The sequence below is a fragment of the Triturus cristatus genome, chromosome 9, assembly GCF_964204655.1.
Source record: "Triturus cristatus chromosome 9, aTriCri1.1, whole genome shotgun sequence".
NCBI classification, from domain to species: domain Eukaryota; kingdom Metazoa; phylum Chordata; class Amphibia; order Caudata; family Salamandridae; genus Triturus; species Triturus cristatus.
In genome coordinates this window covers 1094101400-1094120723 of record NC_140592.1, presented here as the reverse complement: position 1 = coordinate 1094120723, position 19324 = coordinate 1094101400, and the positions used below count along the sequence as shown (strand labels likewise).

At 41.4% G+C, this 19324-nt stretch overlaps 2 protein-coding genes across 11 annotated transcripts in view; one reads left to right on the top strand and one right to left on the bottom strand.

Annotated features, from left to right (window-relative positions):
• The window catches only part of TRIM9 (tripartite motif containing 9), a 422460-nt gene that overhangs the window by 15029 nt on the left and 388107 nt on the right, over positions 1-19324 (bottom strand). For 6 of the 10 annotated variants that reach the window (XM_085626964.1, XM_085626968.1, XM_085626970.1 and 3 more), the window contains 2 exons: positions 16708-16731; positions 9619-9922 (listed from right to left, as the gene is read on the bottom strand). In XM_085626964.1, the coding sequence (XP_085483090.1) occupies positions 9619-9922; positions 16708-16731 (328 nt within the window). The remainder of the gene's footprint in view (positions 1-9618; positions 9923-16707; positions 16732-19324) is intronic. The other 4 variants (XM_085626966.1, XM_085626969.1, XM_085626971.1 and 1 more) reach the window with 1 other exon arrangement.
• Positions 9825-19324, top strand: part of LOC146799414 (uncharacterized) — a 154431-nt gene continuing 144931 nt past the window's right edge. Inside the window, exon 1 of the mRNA XM_085626977.1 lies at positions 9825-9944. The gene's annotated coding sequence lies outside the window, so the exon portion shown is untranslated. The remainder of the gene's footprint in view (positions 9945-19324) is intronic.

The following is a 19324-nucleotide window of genomic DNA, read 5'->3' as shown; positions in this document are numbered from 1 at the left end:
GTGAAACCATTGTGGCTTCTTGCTTACGAATGGTGAATTTGCCCTAGGTACAGAGTGTAATGTGCATTTGGCTTTGTCATACAAGATTTGAATGCATCTGAAAATCCACACAGCAAAGTCCACGACAATTGGTGTGCGAAGGTGAGGCCAACCAAAAACAACAAAGAGCTGCTTGGTTCTTCAGTTAATGTAGTCAATATGTGCTCTTTTAACATCGAAAGTGTGTATGGCCCTTTTCATAAACGGTGGTTGAAGGAAAAAGGAATGCACATCAGTGGTTTGATAGACATGAAAAGGATATTCAACTTTTGGCAGAAACTTTGTTCACCTTGAATAAATTGCTTCTTGCCTGTTAGGACTTGAAGTTCATTAATCCTGCGGAGGGAAGTGATTTCAATGAGGAAGTCCACCTTTCAGGAAAGGAACTAAATTGGACAAGAGTGTAACAGCTTCCGTGGTGGCCCCAGAAGCCTTGTAAGTACATTGTTGAGGTTCCCAGAAGGGAATGGTGGTATTTAAGGTCAGCTCACCCTATTCAGCCCTAAAAAAAGAAAATTACCGACAGGAATGTTAAATATAGACTGGAGTGTTTTGTTTTGTAGTAAAGTGGATACATCAACAAGCTGTATCCTCAAGAAATATTAGGTTAGTCCTGCAATTAATAGGCAATGTTTTGCACGCTGGCCTCTTAGGACTGTTTGTGCAGACTAGTACAATAATGGACACATCTTTGCCCTTGTAACATGCCAATGTAGTGGGCTTTCTGGCATCTTTTAGAATTTGCATGAATTCCTCAGGAAGCTGTAGGTAGCCAAAGTCTAAGACTTTAGGTGCCATAGCTCAAGATTGATTGTCCTACAGTTGGGCTGACACAGCGAATATTTGACAAAAACAACAGTTGATGGACAGAATGCAGAACAATGTCATACATTCAGAGATCTGGGCCTAAATCCATCGTTTTTTTGCTTTGTTTTTAAAAACGATGGATTTAGGCCCAGATATCTGTACTGGGGTGACTGTATGACATTGTTCTGCATTCTGTCCATCAATAGTTCTTTTTGCATTTGTCACCCCGAGTGGGACGGGTATGCTCAGACGTGACTCCCGTGCTCTCCATGCCACTGGAATCAAGCTATCCTGGCTGAAGAGGGGTGAAACCCCGAAACCGGTCCTAGGATGCTTGTTTCCAGTCCAGGAAGGACCTGGCCTGACAGTTCGGGCTGGACTGTTCCAATTGGGCACAGGGTCAAGACTGATTTGCACATGGCTGGGTCCAAACTGGAATGGCATGGTGAGCAAAAAAACGATGGATTTAGGCCCAGATCTCTGTGCTGGGGTGAATGTATGACATTGTTCTGCATTCTGTCCATCAATAGTTCTTTTTGCACAGCTAATATTTGATACTACTTGAAGAAATCTAGGTGCAGTGGTAGTTGTTGTGGGGGTGTGCTGATATTTTCAAAAGGAGGAAGTACAGTGGCTGCCATATCTAAGTTGGCACAATGAGCATTAGCCTCATTGATGCTTGTTGCAACTTCCTCACTTAAAATGGAATGAGTGGTAATGGGGAAAAAGCCTAAGCTAACATCCATAACTTGTAAATCCATAGCACGTTACCCATGTCTGTGGTAGTGGGTACCTGGAGGCGAAACTTTGGCATTCTGCATCCTCACACATTGCAAATTGGTCACATCTAGGCCCCACCAGCAGTGAGAGTATTTTGGGAGAACCTGGATGTAAATTCCCCATTTGTGTCTTGTTGGTGTGTTGTGTTGGGCTGGTCAACAGTTGTTCTGCTAGAAGGAAGACTAGGTGACGAAAAGCACAGTACCAAATTGTCTGTGCTAGTTTGGGCAACTGTGGTGAGCGCATTTCCTGGTGTTTGGAAGTTAATTCACGGTGGTCATATTGTCTGTGAGAATGAGTATTGTCTTGTTACGAATAAGGCTTGCAGTGCTAACTGAACTGCCACCAGTTCCAGCATAATGATGTGCAGGTGCTGCCAATGTGTGCTACCCCGATGAGGTAGGCATCTCTGTTGATGGTCACTTGCAGCTGGGAGTCAGGAAACGACCTGCCCAGTAGCCTGTTTTGTTATTCCACAATTGCAGCTTGCGCTGAACAGTGGGCGCCTCCAACACTAGATCTTCCCACTGCTCAGTTGCATGTGATCATTGTTCTACCAGCTATGATTGCAGCTGGTGTAAGTGCAATTGGGCATTTGGGATTACTGTACTTCAAGAAGCTGCCATTCTCACAATCCGAGGACGCAGCGTCTGATAAAAAGGGAAGCCGCTTTGAGATGCCATCACGCTGGGTAGGCTTTGCTGTTCCTGTATCGAGGATTGCTTCCAGGAATGGTTATGCTTGTTGCAGCAAAGGTACAATTTGTCTGCACTGATGGTAAACTCCAGTGTTTGAAGGAGTGGCACTGCTTAAGTATGAGTGAGGTATTCCACTTGGCTGCTTCTCTTAACCATCCAGTCATCCAGGTATGGCCCGAAGATAAACACTTGGGCATTATTGTGACCCTGAAGAGTTGGACTTTGAAGTGATAATGAACTCCACTTACAACAAACCTCAGATACTGTTGAGTGGAGGATGGGGATATATGGAAGTAGGGGTCCTTGAGACCAAGGGCTGCCTTGTAATCCCTGATGCAGAGCAGCAGAACAACTTCTTGGAGAGTTGTCCTCTTGGAGTGCTCTGACATGATGTTCAAAGCGAGTGGCTGGAGGACTAGTAGTGGTCTCAATGTGCCGTATTTCTTGGGTATAAGAAAGTGCATGGATCATATTCCTTGCCCTGGCAGGCTTGTAGGGACAAGATCTGCAAGACACTTTTAAATTAATGCTTGCACTTCTTCTAGCAACCGCACGTGTTCTTGGCTGATGCTGTCCCAGCATCATGGTATATTGGGTAGTGTGGTGTGGAATTCCATGCAGTAGCCAATGGAGACAATGGAGAGCACCCACTGCTCTGAGGTGATATACTTTCACTGGAGAAGGTATAACCTGATTTGTCCCCAGAAAGTGTAAGTGGTGTGAAGGGATGGGTGGAAGGCCATTGCTTAGAGGTATAGGGGCCCTTGCCTTGTGTGCCTCTGGCCTTACCACAACTGTTGCCCCATAATCTACCTCTGGAGTATGGTTTAATGTTTGCCCTTGCTTAAAGGGTTGCAGCAGCTGGTACTGCTAATGTTCAGAGCCGTTTTAGCTTCTGCTTGCACATGTTGGCAGCAAAAGCCCGACTTTAGCAGCTAGCTCGGTCGGGCCCCCATGGCTTTGCTATGCCAGTGTCCTCCTTTATTTCTTCCTGCATGGAGTCAACTTGTGGCCAAAGAGTGTTTCAACAAGTGTGGTCTAGTCGATGAGGTGCTGTCACATCTCAGGCTGGAATGCAGACACTTTAAGTGGTACATGGCTGCAAATGAAGCTTGTGGGAGACTTTATTATTTCTTCCCTAAATTCTGTGCTGCCGTACAACAGGTGGCCCTTCTTTGTCACAAAGAGGACCCTCACCTGGATTCAAGAATATGGCTGAGTTTGCGTTCTCAATGCTGAGGCTAGGTGTCTCAGCACCAAGGCTCGGCTTCTGTAGGGCAAAATGTCTTCAACACCTAATATACGTTTGTGGGCCAAAAGGCTCTGAAGTCAGAGGGTGATTGTTGAATCCTTTTTGGAGGAGGTTCATGGCCTTCTAAGGGCTATTCTGTTTCCAGGAGCCAAGGCTTAATTTGAGGTCAAACCTTGGAAGGAAGTTCCTCTGGTGGGGTGGTTGCAAAATCCTAGGCGTGATCTTTGTACCAGGTGTGGGTTTCAGTGAGGGCCCTAGAGAAGAATGCTCTCCGAAATCATAGTAGTTTGAGATGTATTCTGAACTCCACTCTCCTTGAGTCTCTGGACTACTGGAGCGCTAATCCTTTTTACCGTTCAAGTATGTTCCTTTGAGTCTTTGATGCCATGCATGTCCGGAATGTGACTCTGGAGAGCAGCGCTGCACCCTACAATGCACCTACTGTCTTTGTGATAAAATAACCAATTTGCACTTGAATGCTTCACAAGGAGGACAGGTGAACTCTGTGGAGATAGAGGTTAGGGACCTGATGGTGGTCAGACAATGGGAACTTACTATTGCATTTAGGGCAGAGTTTAAATGATGTGTACTCCATACCCTCCCATATGGAAGTCATTCTCATACGGCCTGGCCGCTGGCTTCTCAGTCGTATACAGCTCTGAAGTGGTTGACGGTGTTACAAGGTACTTCTGAATTGAAAGTTGGCATTTCTGTGTCTTGATTGCGATATTTCGACTTCTGTAGCGTGAGGTACTGGAGCACTCAAACAGATGTCTGAACTGGATGGCGGAAAAAACAATCAAGGTGGAGTCTGTGTCCTGGTGCATTGTGAACTTCCACGGGATATCAAAAGTCACCTAGAAACTGATATCTCTTTTTCAAAATAAAAAAAATGCAGGAGTGTGGACAGAATGCGATCTACAGTAGTGCATGCTGCAAACATAAATTTACGCCTGCATGGAATCCCTTTGCATACCCCTTATAGGTGTAAATAAGGTATTTTCAGCTATAAACATGTGTTTGTCAGCTGAAAATATATTTGTGAAAAAGCCCTTCAATTTGTAAGTCTTCACTGTCACCGGATGCTTGTGTGAAGCTGGAGAAGGGTGATGCTGCTGTTTTGTGTGCCCCACACTGCCGGGTAAGGGAATCCTGTAAAACACTATTAGAAAGACTCGCTAGGTGCCCTAAAAACTTCCTTTTGTCACAGGGGAAGACACTTGAGGCCTACAGGCAAGCGAGAGCCTAGAGGGAACATTCTATAGTTACTGACGTGAGATCTGAAACTCAGGGTGATCCTGTAAAGAACCAATATAGGTAGCATTAATAAAAGTTGATTCCTATGGATTACTCTATGTGTTCTGCGTTATTAGCTCATTGTCATCTTTCAGCTCTGCATGTTTACACCTGAGCTTTTCACTATGGCTTAAGAGACTCCAAGCACAATGTAAACATTCAAATACTTTACGTGAGTACCTCAGCTTCCTCCTTTTCTTGGTTATCATTGATCAATGATGGCACCATGTATTGGGCAGACCCCTTGCAAATATCCACTGCAGAGGTTTTACTTAAAGAATGTTCACACTAGCCACAGGCTACCCAGCTTACATACTTGAGGGATTTCGTGTATTTGTCTAGATCGTGGAAAGCAGCAGTGAAGTGGCCCATGGATGGCCAACGGCAAGGGGTTTTCGCCTATGTCCATTCCCTTCTTCGAATGTTCTTCACTCCTCGACCTTCCTCAGCTTTTAAACACAAAAAACAGCACCTAAAGAAGATTCAACTCACAATGGGTGCTATTAAACCAGAATTAAAGAAGCAACAAACTGATGGAAGGAATGCTTGAAGTAATCTCTAGCCTAGCAGTACTGGCTAGACTGTTCCTGTTAGCGCACGACTAAGAATAATTTGCATATGGATGGTTTCTGCCTAGAATGGCGGATGAATGGGTGAAAAAATGTGTTCTGGAATACCGCACCAAACAATCGTCAGAGGCTGTGATTCATTTAAGCACTCCTTCCATTACCTTGTTTGGTATGAAAGCTGCCTAAGTCACTTGCTTGCTTGCATTGTTTTTCACTCATGTAGGATATACATTCACTTTAATTAGGTCACTCACCTACTCCCACTAACTTGTTTACTGATGTGCAGTCTGAAGTAAATTTGTAAAATACATAAGTAAATGAAAACAAGTTCAGGGATGAAAGTTTTTCCCTGGAGCTTGCTGAGGCACTACCAAATGCTTGGTTTGCCGAATACAAAAGTTGCTTAGCTTTGATATCACCTCAGCCCTCCTTCTTCCAGTTCACTACACTTCCTGTCTCTTTATCTCCCTCCTGAAGGTCATTTTTCAACCTTGGTTCCTCCTTTGTCACTGTTTCCCTATCCTGTTCTTCCTCCTTCTTTCTTCATTTTATGCCTGACCCGCTCACTTTCTCTTTCTCTTTTTGCCCCATGATTAAAAGTTAGTTCTTGTCGAATTGACGAGTGCCAGTGTCCACCATCTTCAGCCACTTCATGAATGAAGCCCTGAGAAACACTTGACTGCTAACTGAACTACCATCAGTTCCAGCACATTGATGTGTAGGTTTGGTTGCTGTGGATTGTGGGCTTGTGGGCTGGCTAGCCCTAGCCCATGAGACATGTTGCTCTTGGTGCTCTAGGGTAAGTATTGATTAATGGAACAGGTGTCAGAGGTTTCAGTGTTCATCAGACATGACTCGCCTTCAACCATAAAGGACTGAGACATAGAGGGGCGGGGCGCAAACAGGTATGCACTATGTGTAATGCTCCTGCATTTGCATGCACTGCACACATTGCACTGTGTGTGTACGTTGTTTGTCAGGGTAGGAGTTATCTGCGAAGGAACATAAAAGATAATGGCTACCCTTTTTCAATACATGGCTTCCTGAACCTCATACCCAGTTCAGATCACGGTGCCCATGTGACATTACCCTCAGCCTGGGCAGAAAAGCCCAGCCCTGAGACTGATGCCCAAACCCATCCTGTATGATTTTATCACGCAGTTGGAATCTTGTGAAATTCATGTATTTCTTGTTACATGAACTTTCGTGAACATTTTGCCATTTAACATTTGCACAGTTTTGTGTTGGAGACTTTCGCAAGCACAAAATGTCTTATGGGAACATTGAAATCATGGCAGAGAAACAATTTCTGCTTGATCCAATCTCCTGCAGGTATCATGAAAGATTTGTGTGCTGGGCCAACGAATACAATTTTGCCATGAAATACCGGCCAACTTCATTTCGAGCAGAACACATGAATTTGCTTAATTTCTATGAAGAATCGTGGACATTCGACAATTATTTTGCGATTTTGCTCACCCTTCTTATAAATAGACCCTTTATCCTGCATTAGTAACTTTCGTGACCTTGCTATGAACTCTCTGAACTTTAAATAACGTGTGACATCATTCACCATGACCTTTGATGCACCTTGAATCTTGGCTTGGTGTTAATACAACTTCATCAGTTTCATCTATAGCTGTAATCATTTTAGTTGTGATTAGTATGCGGGCTCTGCTCGAAACCTGGAAGTCTACATGGACAACGATCTATCTCTCTAGATTTATATTAACAGATTATCTTCCACCGGTTTTGGATTAATGAAGGTACTGCGTAAAATATTACATCTGTTGCGAATGCGCTTTCGCCCTCTTGTGGTGCAAAGTAACATTCTAAACAGACTTGATTACGCCTTGTTTGTAGGCGGACCAACCTATCTTGTTCCACGCCTACACCGCATAGAGGCGGCGGCAGCAAAACTTGCTCTTTCTATGTCTCGCTTCTCTTCTACACCAAAGGCCTGGACTGTCTTTACTGCCTCCATGTGGCCAAGCGAATCAAGTTCAAATCACTATGCATAGCACAACAAGCTCTTCACCATGCTAGACCTTGTCCACTTCAACACAAACTACGGTGCTAAACCCTATCTAGATTACTGCGTTCAACAACAGCTAACTTGCCCAAATTTGAGAAAGCTTGTATAGGTGGCAGAACTTTTTCTGTACAGGTGGGCAGCTTATGGAAAAGCTTGCCTGCCTCCCTTCGCTCTATCAACAATCTTCCCACTTTTAGGAAAGCGTTGGAGGCCTGGCTCTTTAAGATCTAGGTCAGGGCTCCCCAACCTTTTCAGCAATTACATTTACTTATGTTCAGTGAAAATCATCCCAAGTTACTAATATTATTATACATTTTTTTTTCTTTTGCCCGTCTTATGTTGATCATCGGAAAAATTTGATGTTGTCTGTATGTCGCTCCTTAAGCTTCACACGCCCAAATGATGCACTAAGAATTTTTGTGTCTGACTCCACTAGTTGGTTGGTCTTTGCAATCTCAAGATACTTATTGTTTTCTTTGTGGAAAAGATCCAAACTAATCAAAAATGCTTCCTTGATCAACTTACAACCTTAACAAACGACTTTTATTGAATTGTCCTATGAATTGTTTTTAATATGGCAAAATATTCACTGTTTTTTTAAAAAAAGCTTCAATGCTGCTATCTCTGTTACGGGATGCTTTAAATCAATTTTATTTTAAAAATGATGTATTGTACTGTAATTGTAATTGTTTTACTCATATGATGTGTTTTGATTTTACGATGTAAATGATCATACATTTGATCGAAATAAAATATATATTAGTGTCTTAAAAACGGCCACATAGACAAGATTATATCAGTGGTCATGATATGCAAGATTACCAGCAGTGATTACTGCTGGCAGCCCTGCACCAGGGTGATGTAAAAAGGATATGCCAATATGGAATGCCTCAATGTGCCTCAGCTGTTGCTGTAATACCCCTGGCACCAAGGTAATATTACTGGTAATATGTCGCCCCAAACGAGGCACGATATATTACTCAAATGTCAGCTTTAAATGCATTTTTTAAATTCAATCATTTTTCTCCAAACATCAGCTCACGAGCTCTCGAAATACACACATTTTGTTGTTTCAGTTTTAAAATACATATAATAATTCAACCAAGCAAAAGCTTCTAATTTAGGAGAGCAACGTCCAAAAGCCTAGAGCGCTACCAGTACCTCGCGAGCTACTCGTTGGAGAAGCATGGTCTAGGATTTACACATCTGTATCGGATCATGATAACTAGCGCCTGGTTGCCTTTTTCTTTGTTAACAGTCCACGCTTTGTAAGTATCACTAATAATTATTATTATTATTAGTCAGGATGTTGTGATCTTAGGAAGCTTCTCTTTCCTAACTACCGCATTGCTTTTCCACAGCTGAGGAGTTGGCCTAACGGCTAGGGCGCTCGACCTTGGACCTAGGGGAACTGGGTTCGAGTCTCGGTAACGACACTAAAACATCCTGTGATTCTGGGCAAATCACTTAATCTCCCCGGGCCTAACAAGATAGACAAATGAATGTGTATCCTCATGTAACTGGTGCTATGTAAAGCGCTCTGATACCTGAATGGATTCCGGTCTCGTTTGCGCTATATAAAACTCTGCAACAAATAAAATAAAAAGCTGTGCTGTTATTACAACTCTCATAACACTGCAGATGCGGGTTACAGCGCGCTCTTCAGTGGGTCAGGCTGACAATCTGAGCAATGGCAGGAATACATTCCTTCACTACGAAGCATTATCGGGGTTATTTACACACAATGACAGCTCAGTGTGCCAAGATGGAGCAGGTAAAACGAAATGGAGTAAAAACAGACTGCTGTATATTTCCTTTATATTGTTTATGGCTGATAAACCCGTCTCTGTACTGATTTCAAATTGAGGCTCAATTCTTCATATCGCCATTTCCACTGCCATAAATTAAAATACTCCTGGGAAGAATATATTCATGTAATGCTATTCTGAATGGTAGTGGCTGCCTTGAATACCCTTGTAAGTTTTGTAGGAAGTGACAGCTATAGAGCAGCCCTGGGAGCCGTAGACAGCACCGCATCGCTCAATCACACCGCTGACGCCTGTTGACGCACTGTTGACGCATGTTGACATTGGCGCGCAGCTTCCGGTCTAATAGGAGCAACGGCAACACAATGTGACGTACCTGTTGGTGTGCGAGTTGTTGTGCATGAACCAGCTCCTGTTGTTGTCGACATACATGGCCCAGGCCTTGTCGTCTTTGCCCAGCATCACGTCTTTCACCACCTCGATGCGGGCCACGCCAAAGGCAGGGTCCGGGTGATTGTCGTAGCGATCGATTGTCAACTCCCAGTAATGGACACCTTTGGAAAACCCTGTTTTCCCCAGCACCACGCGGTCGTCGTAGCTGTTGCAGGTTACAGTGAGGTTGTCGTTGGAAAAGATGATGTCGGAGTGCGCGGATCCGGGGTCAAAAGCAAACCAGGCCACTGGAAAACAGACAAGCAAAGGGTTAGTATGCTTTGTTCCGAGGAGGTACCTCTTGTATTTCACATTTAACCTCAGTATTTGAAACGTCAGGGTATGTCATATGCCCCTTATGTTTCAATGTGTACCCACTGTGCAGCTACAGGTGAGATATTACTTATAAATGGACAACTTTTCATTTTTGTACTAGAATACAAGGTAGTTTCTTTGCAAATGCAAATCCTCATGTACACAAACACACACATTTTGTACTTTACACATACTATTTGTTACATGGGATGGATCTAAAATGGCTTTGAATCTTACTTTATCAGATTCCTTCTTAACACAAATCGGTACCTCAGAAACTGTACTCGCCCTCCTGTGTATGAAAATGTAAAGAGTATTTGTGCATACTCTTGTAATGGTGTTTAAATGTAAAATAGTAAAAAATGTCTTCTGTAAAGTGTGCTGATATTCCTTAAGATATTGTCCGCAAATTAGAAAAAACAAAAATACAATAAAAAATCTCTAGCACTTTTCCTAGCTTATAGTAAATGCATGTAACGTGCAACATAATGTATCAGAACATGAGACTTGCATTAACAGTCTGCATTTCGAACTTGAATCTGTATTGCTGGATACATCTTTCATTAACTGCCATTTCCAAATTTTTCAAGATGCTTTTTAAAGCAAAATTGTAAAGCGAAGTCCAATGCCATGCATTCACTATAAGGATTCTCTTGAGTGAAATGTTCCTGGAGTTAATGTGTAGCATGCAATGTATTTTCTGGATGGCGAGTTGCCTGAAATTCGATGTTGTAAGACGTCTACATTTTTCCTGCTGAGGAACTGGAATCAGTTGTATGTTTTTTGTGTTTATGTCTTTTTTAGGTCGAGCATTTGAGACCTCTTGTATATACTTATATGTGTATGTACTTTGTGGGCTCTGGAGATCAGCCCTAGGACTTGTCTGCTTCCGCTTAGGGACTTTTTTTCTATTTAACTGTCTTGATAGAAAATGACCAGTAGAGGTCAGTAAAATACCAGAATTGCTTTCTGCTTGTTCAACTGCCCATATTTAACTGTCTTGATAGAAAACGAGCAGTAGAGGGCAGTGAAATACCAGCATTGCATTTTGCTGAGGGACTTTCTTTTTTTTTTCTCTTCTGGCAGCTGCCTTTATTTACCTTTCTTGATAGAAAACGACCAGCAGAGGTCAGTAAAATACCACAATCACTTTAGCATTCTCTAGATTCCAGTCCATAGAAATTGTCTTCCACGAGCACCTGTAGACAATAATATTTTTTTCAAATCTTGTATTTTCAGTGATATGACCACCGAAGGCCCTGATTTTATATTAAAAACAGAGCTTTGGACTATATCATTTCCCACTGAAAGGCAATATTTTTCTCCATGTATTCCCATACCTGGCGTTTCACACAGTTTGGTGCTTACTTTTCCTCCATTTTAAAGAACAGTAGATGTTTCAGCACCCAGGCCAATGTCCTGCAGAGCAAAATACATATAAGGTCCCAAAGGCGAGACCGATTGCATTGCAAATGCTTGTTGTATTTGGTTACTGGAGGATTTATAGATTTTGGCGGCAGCCCGCTTTAGATATCATAGGGAGACCCTATTTTTCATTCATAATATATATGTTAAGTGTGAGCCTTGAGTTGGCCCCTTGCTCGTCATTGGAGGGCTTTGTTGTCTATATCAGTTGTGTGCTCTTCATTTGATGGTTTTCTCTATTCTTGTGTTTGTCCTGCCCAGGAGGAGTTTGGCCTCACTGTGGTCTGACCCGATGAGTTAGATCCTTACACTGCATATTTGAGGTTATTCTATTTGTTTTAAGCACTAATGTGTTCCCTGGTTCTCTCCCCCTCTTTTCCTTTCCTCCCCGCTCCCCATTGCAATTTTTATCCGCTTTTAAATTTTATGTAATTACGTGGGATCAACTTCTTCCCTTTGCGCATACTATTTTTTTACTCCCCTACCCTGCTCCCCAATAATCTCTGCTTTGCTCCCCGTCCCGCTATTTATTTTAAAGTTCTGGTAGCACTTTGCATGCACTTTTCCCTTTTTTCATAACATTTTATGGAACCATTTTTACACAGCTGTCAGCAATGCTAGAACGGTAAATTAAAATTGACCACTACATGCCTTTATGCAGTACATGAGTACGCGTCATCATACCCGTGGTATTAAGCACACATGAGCATGCAGTGGCAGCCATCTTAGAACATGTCTTCTTCAACAGAAAGCCTATTTTAAGGTTGCTGGCCTTACATGCACATGTGTCTTGATGCATGCACTTGTGTCATTGCAAAAAAGAATGGCAAATCCAAAAGCTCATCCTTTTAGATCTGCGACCTATTGGCTTTGCCAATGCTAGTTTCTTTTTCGAGTTCTTATTTAGATATATATATATATATATGCAAGAGGGGACATCTTAAAGGAGACCTTCATTTAATACTGATGAGTGTGTCTTACACGCATAGAGGTTTCTAAGACATATTTACGTTCGCGCCAAAACGGAAAATGATATGAAGAAGAGACACAAAGTACAGCTTCACTTGAAGGGCCTGTAGCCAGTGTACACTTGCCAGTATGGGTTCCACAACAAACTGCTATTACAGGTTAGCATAGAAAGCGGTACATAATTCCTTAATCTGCACCCAGTAAGACAGGGAGTGCATCCCCTCTGCACTATACTCAGTTCAATTATCTCTGTCTGCCTGTTGGACGTGAGCACTCCTACTACTGCTCTGGGGCAGCCGTGATGCACTCTTGATCTGATGGGGAGTTAGGTCACTGATCCAGCCTCGAAGACCACTCTGACAGTGATCCTCTCTGCAGAAAGGCACATGACCACATTATGACCTGGGTTCCCTTGGAGGAGAATGGTACCAAGAGATTTCCCAAGAATGAACTTTGCAGCTGTTCCAAGGTGGGAAGGGGTCACAAGGATGGACCATATCTTGTTCTCTATGACTGGAGGGACCACAATGTCTTTTTTGGTGATGCTGCATGACCAAGATCACAAACTGAGTGAAGTTACAAAGCTAGCATCATGCATGCCCCACACTGTGAGACACGGATTGTTGACACTGCCATGGATTAGGAGGCTTCAAGACATAAAACATTTGGGTCAGTGTCATAATCACACTGACCGGATCCTTATGGTAAGCAGCTCAGAAATTCTCACTGGCACTAAATAGTTCAGCAGTGAGATACTCCAGCAAACAGCAGAATCCAAGTCAAATGGGAGATGCAGTGAAAAGCTGAACACTGGTTGAGAGCGTCTGAACAGGCATGTGCATGGCATAGGGAGGCAGGGTGGCACCAAGGCAAAGAGGCAGTAATCGCTCTTGCTTTGTTAGAGATGAACTGTGAAGATATACAGGGGTGCCTAACAACAGATGGAAATCAGTATACTCTGCCAGATTTGTAAGGCATGTTTCAGTCCAGTGTATGGGATCGACCTGTCAGGGGCTTTTACAAGCGGCCTGCTGTCAACTAATAAATGTCTTGTAGGCAGTTACCAGTCTCTTCCTTAATTTGTCAGCGACATTCTGATGTTTTAGGAAGAGTCTATCTTTTGTTTCATCTGCTGAACAGCACTGCAGTCAAGGCCCCAAAGTGGTCCATCAATGGCAATATAAGAGGGAACACCAAACCAGGGGAACAATAACGCAACATTGTTTATCATTATAAAGTTAATTTCAACACATAGGCTACCAGTTGACTGGCGACCTTGCAGTCATCCGAATTTAAAATTTCAATCTATTCTCTCATACATACAATTAACCAGCAATGAATGAGTTCATGCGTTTTGGAAAGAACAATTTTTTAAATCTCTTTAGAATATTTTTTTTCTACCGTGACCTTTTCCCCAACTTTTTCAAATACATTTCCTACTTGTTATTTTTATTATCACATATACTTTTGGCAGTTGAATCAAAAACATGCTGGTATTCTAATGCTGTTTTCTCCTAAAATACATTTTGGCAGCATTCTAAATCTGTCGTGTTTACATATTTCAATGTGACGGTGAAGCAAACGCTATTTCCCATTTCCTGTTTCATACAAACAGTGATGTTCATAGATAATCATTATGAATTACCACAAACAGCTTCATATAATCGAAATCTGACAGCACACAACAAGGTCTAAGTCTCACTGTGTTCCACTCTCCCATTCACAAATAACCAATTTTGTTAAATTTTTTATTTACTTCAGATTTCATCTATGTAGAATATTGTATGTGAAGAACCAATTAACCTGCAATAATCGTATAATGTATATGGATGTTTCGAGTCAAAAGGTGAACACTGCTATCAATTGTTCCTACAAGCTAGAACCAGAGAAACCACCATTACCAATAGTTTTATGACATCATAACTCACCACCACATAATGGTTATCTACTTCACTATAGGACACTGCAAATTGCAAGTTATGCGGACAATGTATAAGACAATTTCCCACATGCATTGTGAAGCAGGCCAAGTCTAAGAACACAAACACAACCACACCAGACTAAAGGTACCTAAATTCCCAACTTTTACATGCAGGCATCTCGTCCCCACTCATAAGACATACTCTGTAATGAAGAAAATAAATGAAAGAAAATGTAAATTGTAATTAATCAAATGAACCAGATCATGAAGAACCTATGGAGATTATTACTATATTGGAAGAAAGTAAACCTACGTTGATATCTTACTTAGCATCTGCAGCTCCAAGGGAAGTCAATGTCCAAGTAAAATGAATTGAATGTGTAGGATGTACATTATACATTTGCCGCAAACCTTCTCTAAGTCGAGTAACAAGAATGCCCAGTCTGCTACAGAATGAGCATGCCATTTCTGTAACATGACCCAGAAGCATGACATAGAATATGGAAGTGATGTAGGAGCTAAATTTAAAAACAAAGGTCGCAGAACCCTGAGTAACCGGATTGGATCAACATGACACAAGGCAATTCAAGATGAGAGGAAACATTTATTTTCTATTTGGGCATAAATATTAATATATTGAGCTAAACTTATACATAAGGTAAACATAAGAAATAGCCACTGCAATATTCTGGTATATTACGTGAAACTGAAACAACAATCTTTATTAGAATTACTTAACTATTAGCAGTTTGAATTTGTTTTTGAGGCATATTTGAATGACTGTAACTTTAAATGATGCAATTTGTGATAAAGTAGTTCTGGCCACCTTTAAATATATTCATGAGTTGAAGGATTGTATTTTCTCACACTGATTGAACCATACTCTTCCACAAAAGCAATAAATAATTCAACATATTAACTGAAAGTTTACACATCTTGGTGAAATTACAAATCGAATTTGTATGTAATCCTATCGTAGTATTTAATTTAAAAGGGGAAATAACCACTAGTTGGCTGCAGAATAATTGGCACTCTCTTTTGCAAGGAATTTAGTAGGAAAGTAAAGATGAATTAGCGCAGCAGTATCGGTGCTTGATGGGTACCAAAGTTCAGATAAATATGCATTGGGTTGTCTATTTAATTACCAAATTCTTGCACACGAAAGACATCCTTAGTATATTGTATTAGTCTACGTATATGGAATTTGTTTAGGGAACACCTGGCTGAAAGACAGCGGAACTCTATGCATGGGCAAAGGCAGTGGCACAATCAGAGAGTGATTATAGGTGGGGGTGTTGGGCTGTGTGCGGGAAGGTGAACTATTTACTGTGTCCCAATATAGTATTCTTTAAAGAGGCATCTAATCAACTCTTTCCTAAATTGAAGAAGGGTAAGGGTGGTTCTGATATTTGAGGGTGTGGGTTTTCCAGAGCCTACATGTATAGATGCAGAAGGCTTTTTGCATCCTTGTTTCTTTCGTGCATCGCTTTGTCTTCAATCAGACATTTGCCTGCATGTGGTTGTGCTGAGAGCCACTGGAAATGGTGAGGCAGTCAGTTAGGTAGGTGGGGTGCTGGTCATGATGACTGTGGATGATGCAGCTGGTCTTGAAGACAGTGTGGGCTGGCAGAGTGAGAGTGATGTCATCATAATTCATCAGACCCTTCATGAAGCATGTTGTGGTATGTAGGATGTTTGTAGGCGGGGTGGGGGGGCTAAATGTGGAGTTTGGGATGCTGCGAAGCAGGGCATTGCTACCATCTGGAAGCAAAAGTACAAGGGCTTGAACCACAGTTTTGAAGTTGTTTCCTGGGAGGAACAGTTTCATAAATGATGGGACCCGAGTGTATCTGAATGACTTAGCATAGGTTTAAACTTAGGCTTTGAATGTCATTGAGCATTGAGGGACTAGTTTTCCTTATCTTCAAAGGCAACCAGATTCCGCTGCCACATTTTTGTGAATAATTTACTGATTTCCAAAGTAGGCACAATAATTAAACTCAAAGATGAACGAGACAAAATAATTTTGGAAAATCAATTTTTTTTCTTGGACTGTACACCAATTTTATGTTAGTGAATGCGAACGTAAGTGAGAGACAGTTTTTGTACAGAGCATCAGCAATGGTGTACATCACCTTAGAGAGTTATTGTGCCAAATATGAAAGTATACTAAATATGTAGTACACTAAATTCAGAAATTCTAGTAGCATACCATTGCGAAATTGACTTTGTTTTTAAAAAAAAAAAGATCTTGATTACAGCCAATGTTTTGGTCTGAACAACAATTTGAAAAAAGTGAGTGGGTTTCACTTCTTATTTTCAACAAGTCCCTGACAAATTTCGAAAACCTATCAAATGCACAGCACATTATTGTAAAAACTAAAGTAATAGTTTATTTCATACCTGCCATCAGTTTTTTAATGTCAACTGTTGCCATTCCAAGGAAAAGCATGAAGAGAAGAAAGAGGACACAGAATGAAATTTGGTAATCACTAATGCTAACTTGCAGGATAAATACATAGATGGAATAATGAGAAAATAACAGAATGAACCAGCACAAGACAGAGATTCCAGATGCTTTTGTTTGGAAGAACAGCAGCCTTATTATGCCTGAAGTGATCAAAGGTGAGAATCCTTCATAGAAGAGGGAATACAACCCTGGAAAGAAGGTGGCTTCTAGGTCAAGTCCCAAACCATCTTTAAAGAGGCATAGTGCAGTAGAAGAAACAAACATTTGTACATCATTCATATTCCAGGTGAGGAAATATTCTTAAGGAAGAAATAATTCCCAGTAGCTGTGCAAAAATAAAATACCAAACAATTTCCTCCATTGGAGAAACTAAGCTGGCTAAAGCACATTATATGTTGCTCAATGTGGTTATTGTCTTTAAAGTGCTTCATAGGGTGTTAGTCATCAATATCACTGATGGAACCACTGGTGTTTGAAGTCACACATCTGAACTAGAAATTTGAACCCTGTAAGATAGTAGTGCGCACAATGCAGGATCTGCGTTACCTCAGGGGTCAAATTCCATTTTGGGCAAGATTGACTCTGCTCTTCATCATTCTGATGTCATAAAACATGTATGGATTTTGATTCACTTACTTGCATCGATATACTATTGGCATCCATCTCAATACTATATCAAAATGTCATTCAACCAAACTGTGGCTCTAACTTTCAAAATCATTGCACAAGGGAGGAGGTAAAGAGACTCATCATATCCAGGGCAGTTAAATAGTAATTATAATATAGTGAGACAGACACTTTTGTTCATCTTCTTATGTGTGGAAGTGGGATGTAGCTCCTATTAAAATAGGAATCACAGAGATGATATCAGGATGATGTCAGGCTGCAAACACTCTGATAATCAGTGAATCCGGGTTCAATAGCATTTCAATCTGCACTTTATAGTAACATAAATTTGGTCTCTACAGGCATTCACTCGACATCAACTTTACCGCAATGCGTCCTCTAGTTCAGATGCAATGACAGGGATGTTCCACACTTGACTCATGGTCTGGAACCATCACAGATACTCAGGACAGCCACCCAGGCAATTTTACATAAATCAAAAGTGTAAAGGTTTATGGAGTCAGTTGCTATCCAGAAAGTATGGCACAATTGAGGGCCTTGAAGGTCCAAAGATGGGCATCCAGTGTCATACAAGAATTGGATCAAATCTTCTTTTACAAGAACAGGATCCAATATCTACTTCAGTGTGTTGTGTTTGAGGAATCCCACACCAAGTTTCTTCCACTGCCTGCAGATCCAATGAAAACATTTGGTACATCATAATGAAGTCCGATTTTCTCAAATATTCTTTCTTGATCACAGCTGAGTTCATTATGAGAAAATTAACAAGCCACCTTATTTGCTCTGGATTAAAATATGCCCTGCCTGGTTTGGGTTTTAATTAAATACACCCAAACGGTGACAGCTGTTCCTTCGGTGCACTTTCTAACTCTCCGTGGGAAATAAACTGTGGAAGTAAAGGATGCAGCAGATTGTCATATTTTTTCTTCCTCTGCCAATTCATCTGTCATCTGTTATTTTTGCAAGGGATGCGTGATGCTTCTATCTTTAGAAGGCGGGATCGAGCCCCCTATTATTTTTTGCCAAGCTTCAAAGAGACGGCCTTCCATGAAACCTCAAGAGTATGAGAGAGAGGACCAGCACGACCCCACACTGACATGGTGACTGCAGAATTAAAAAAAATAGTCCATGATGTGTGGAAAACTGACAAGCAGTGAAATGTGCGAAGACAGGGGAAGGAGCGCAAGGTCTCCGTGTTTAAAGTGCAGATTGCTACTGTTAGAACTCAAACAGGTTTCTGACGGCATCAATCAGAGATACCTGTTATTGCCTTACAGACGCTGTGGCCAAACAGTTTGCATGCATAGAATGTATGCATTACTCACTAAAAACATCGTCGTTACTCACAAGATTCATTACTACAAGCATCATGCTGCAGGTCCCGCCTCCTTGAGAAGTGACACAATAGGAATTTTAATCCCACCCTTTGTTACATGCATTGCCTCTGACAAACTGATCCAAAATAGTGTAAGAAAGGAAGTGGTATCGTTAAATTCTTGATTTTATTTTTTAAAACAAAACATGTTTTTAAACAGGATGGACTGAGCTGTTATAGGGATGGACATGTGCAATTTTTTCCTGCAGACAGGAACTTTTTGACTTTTTTCTTGACCTTCTTTTCGCTCCTTTTTTGATTCTTTAACCGGAGACCTTATTTTGAAAACATGATGCTCTCATTATTTTCTGCGAAATTTTAATTTAGAGCAATTTGTGTGTGTATCTCAGGATATAAATTCGAACATGTAGTTTCCCTGCTGCTAGGATTTCAGCATGCCACGGAGAAATCGTAGGTGTGGGTTTTTCACCCAGAATATCTCAGGAGGAACTCTGGGGTGAGATGTTTTCCCATAATGAATCACATTTGTTTCGGTTCAATTTAAATGATACAATTACATTGCAGTCCTCTCATTGGCACATTTCTAT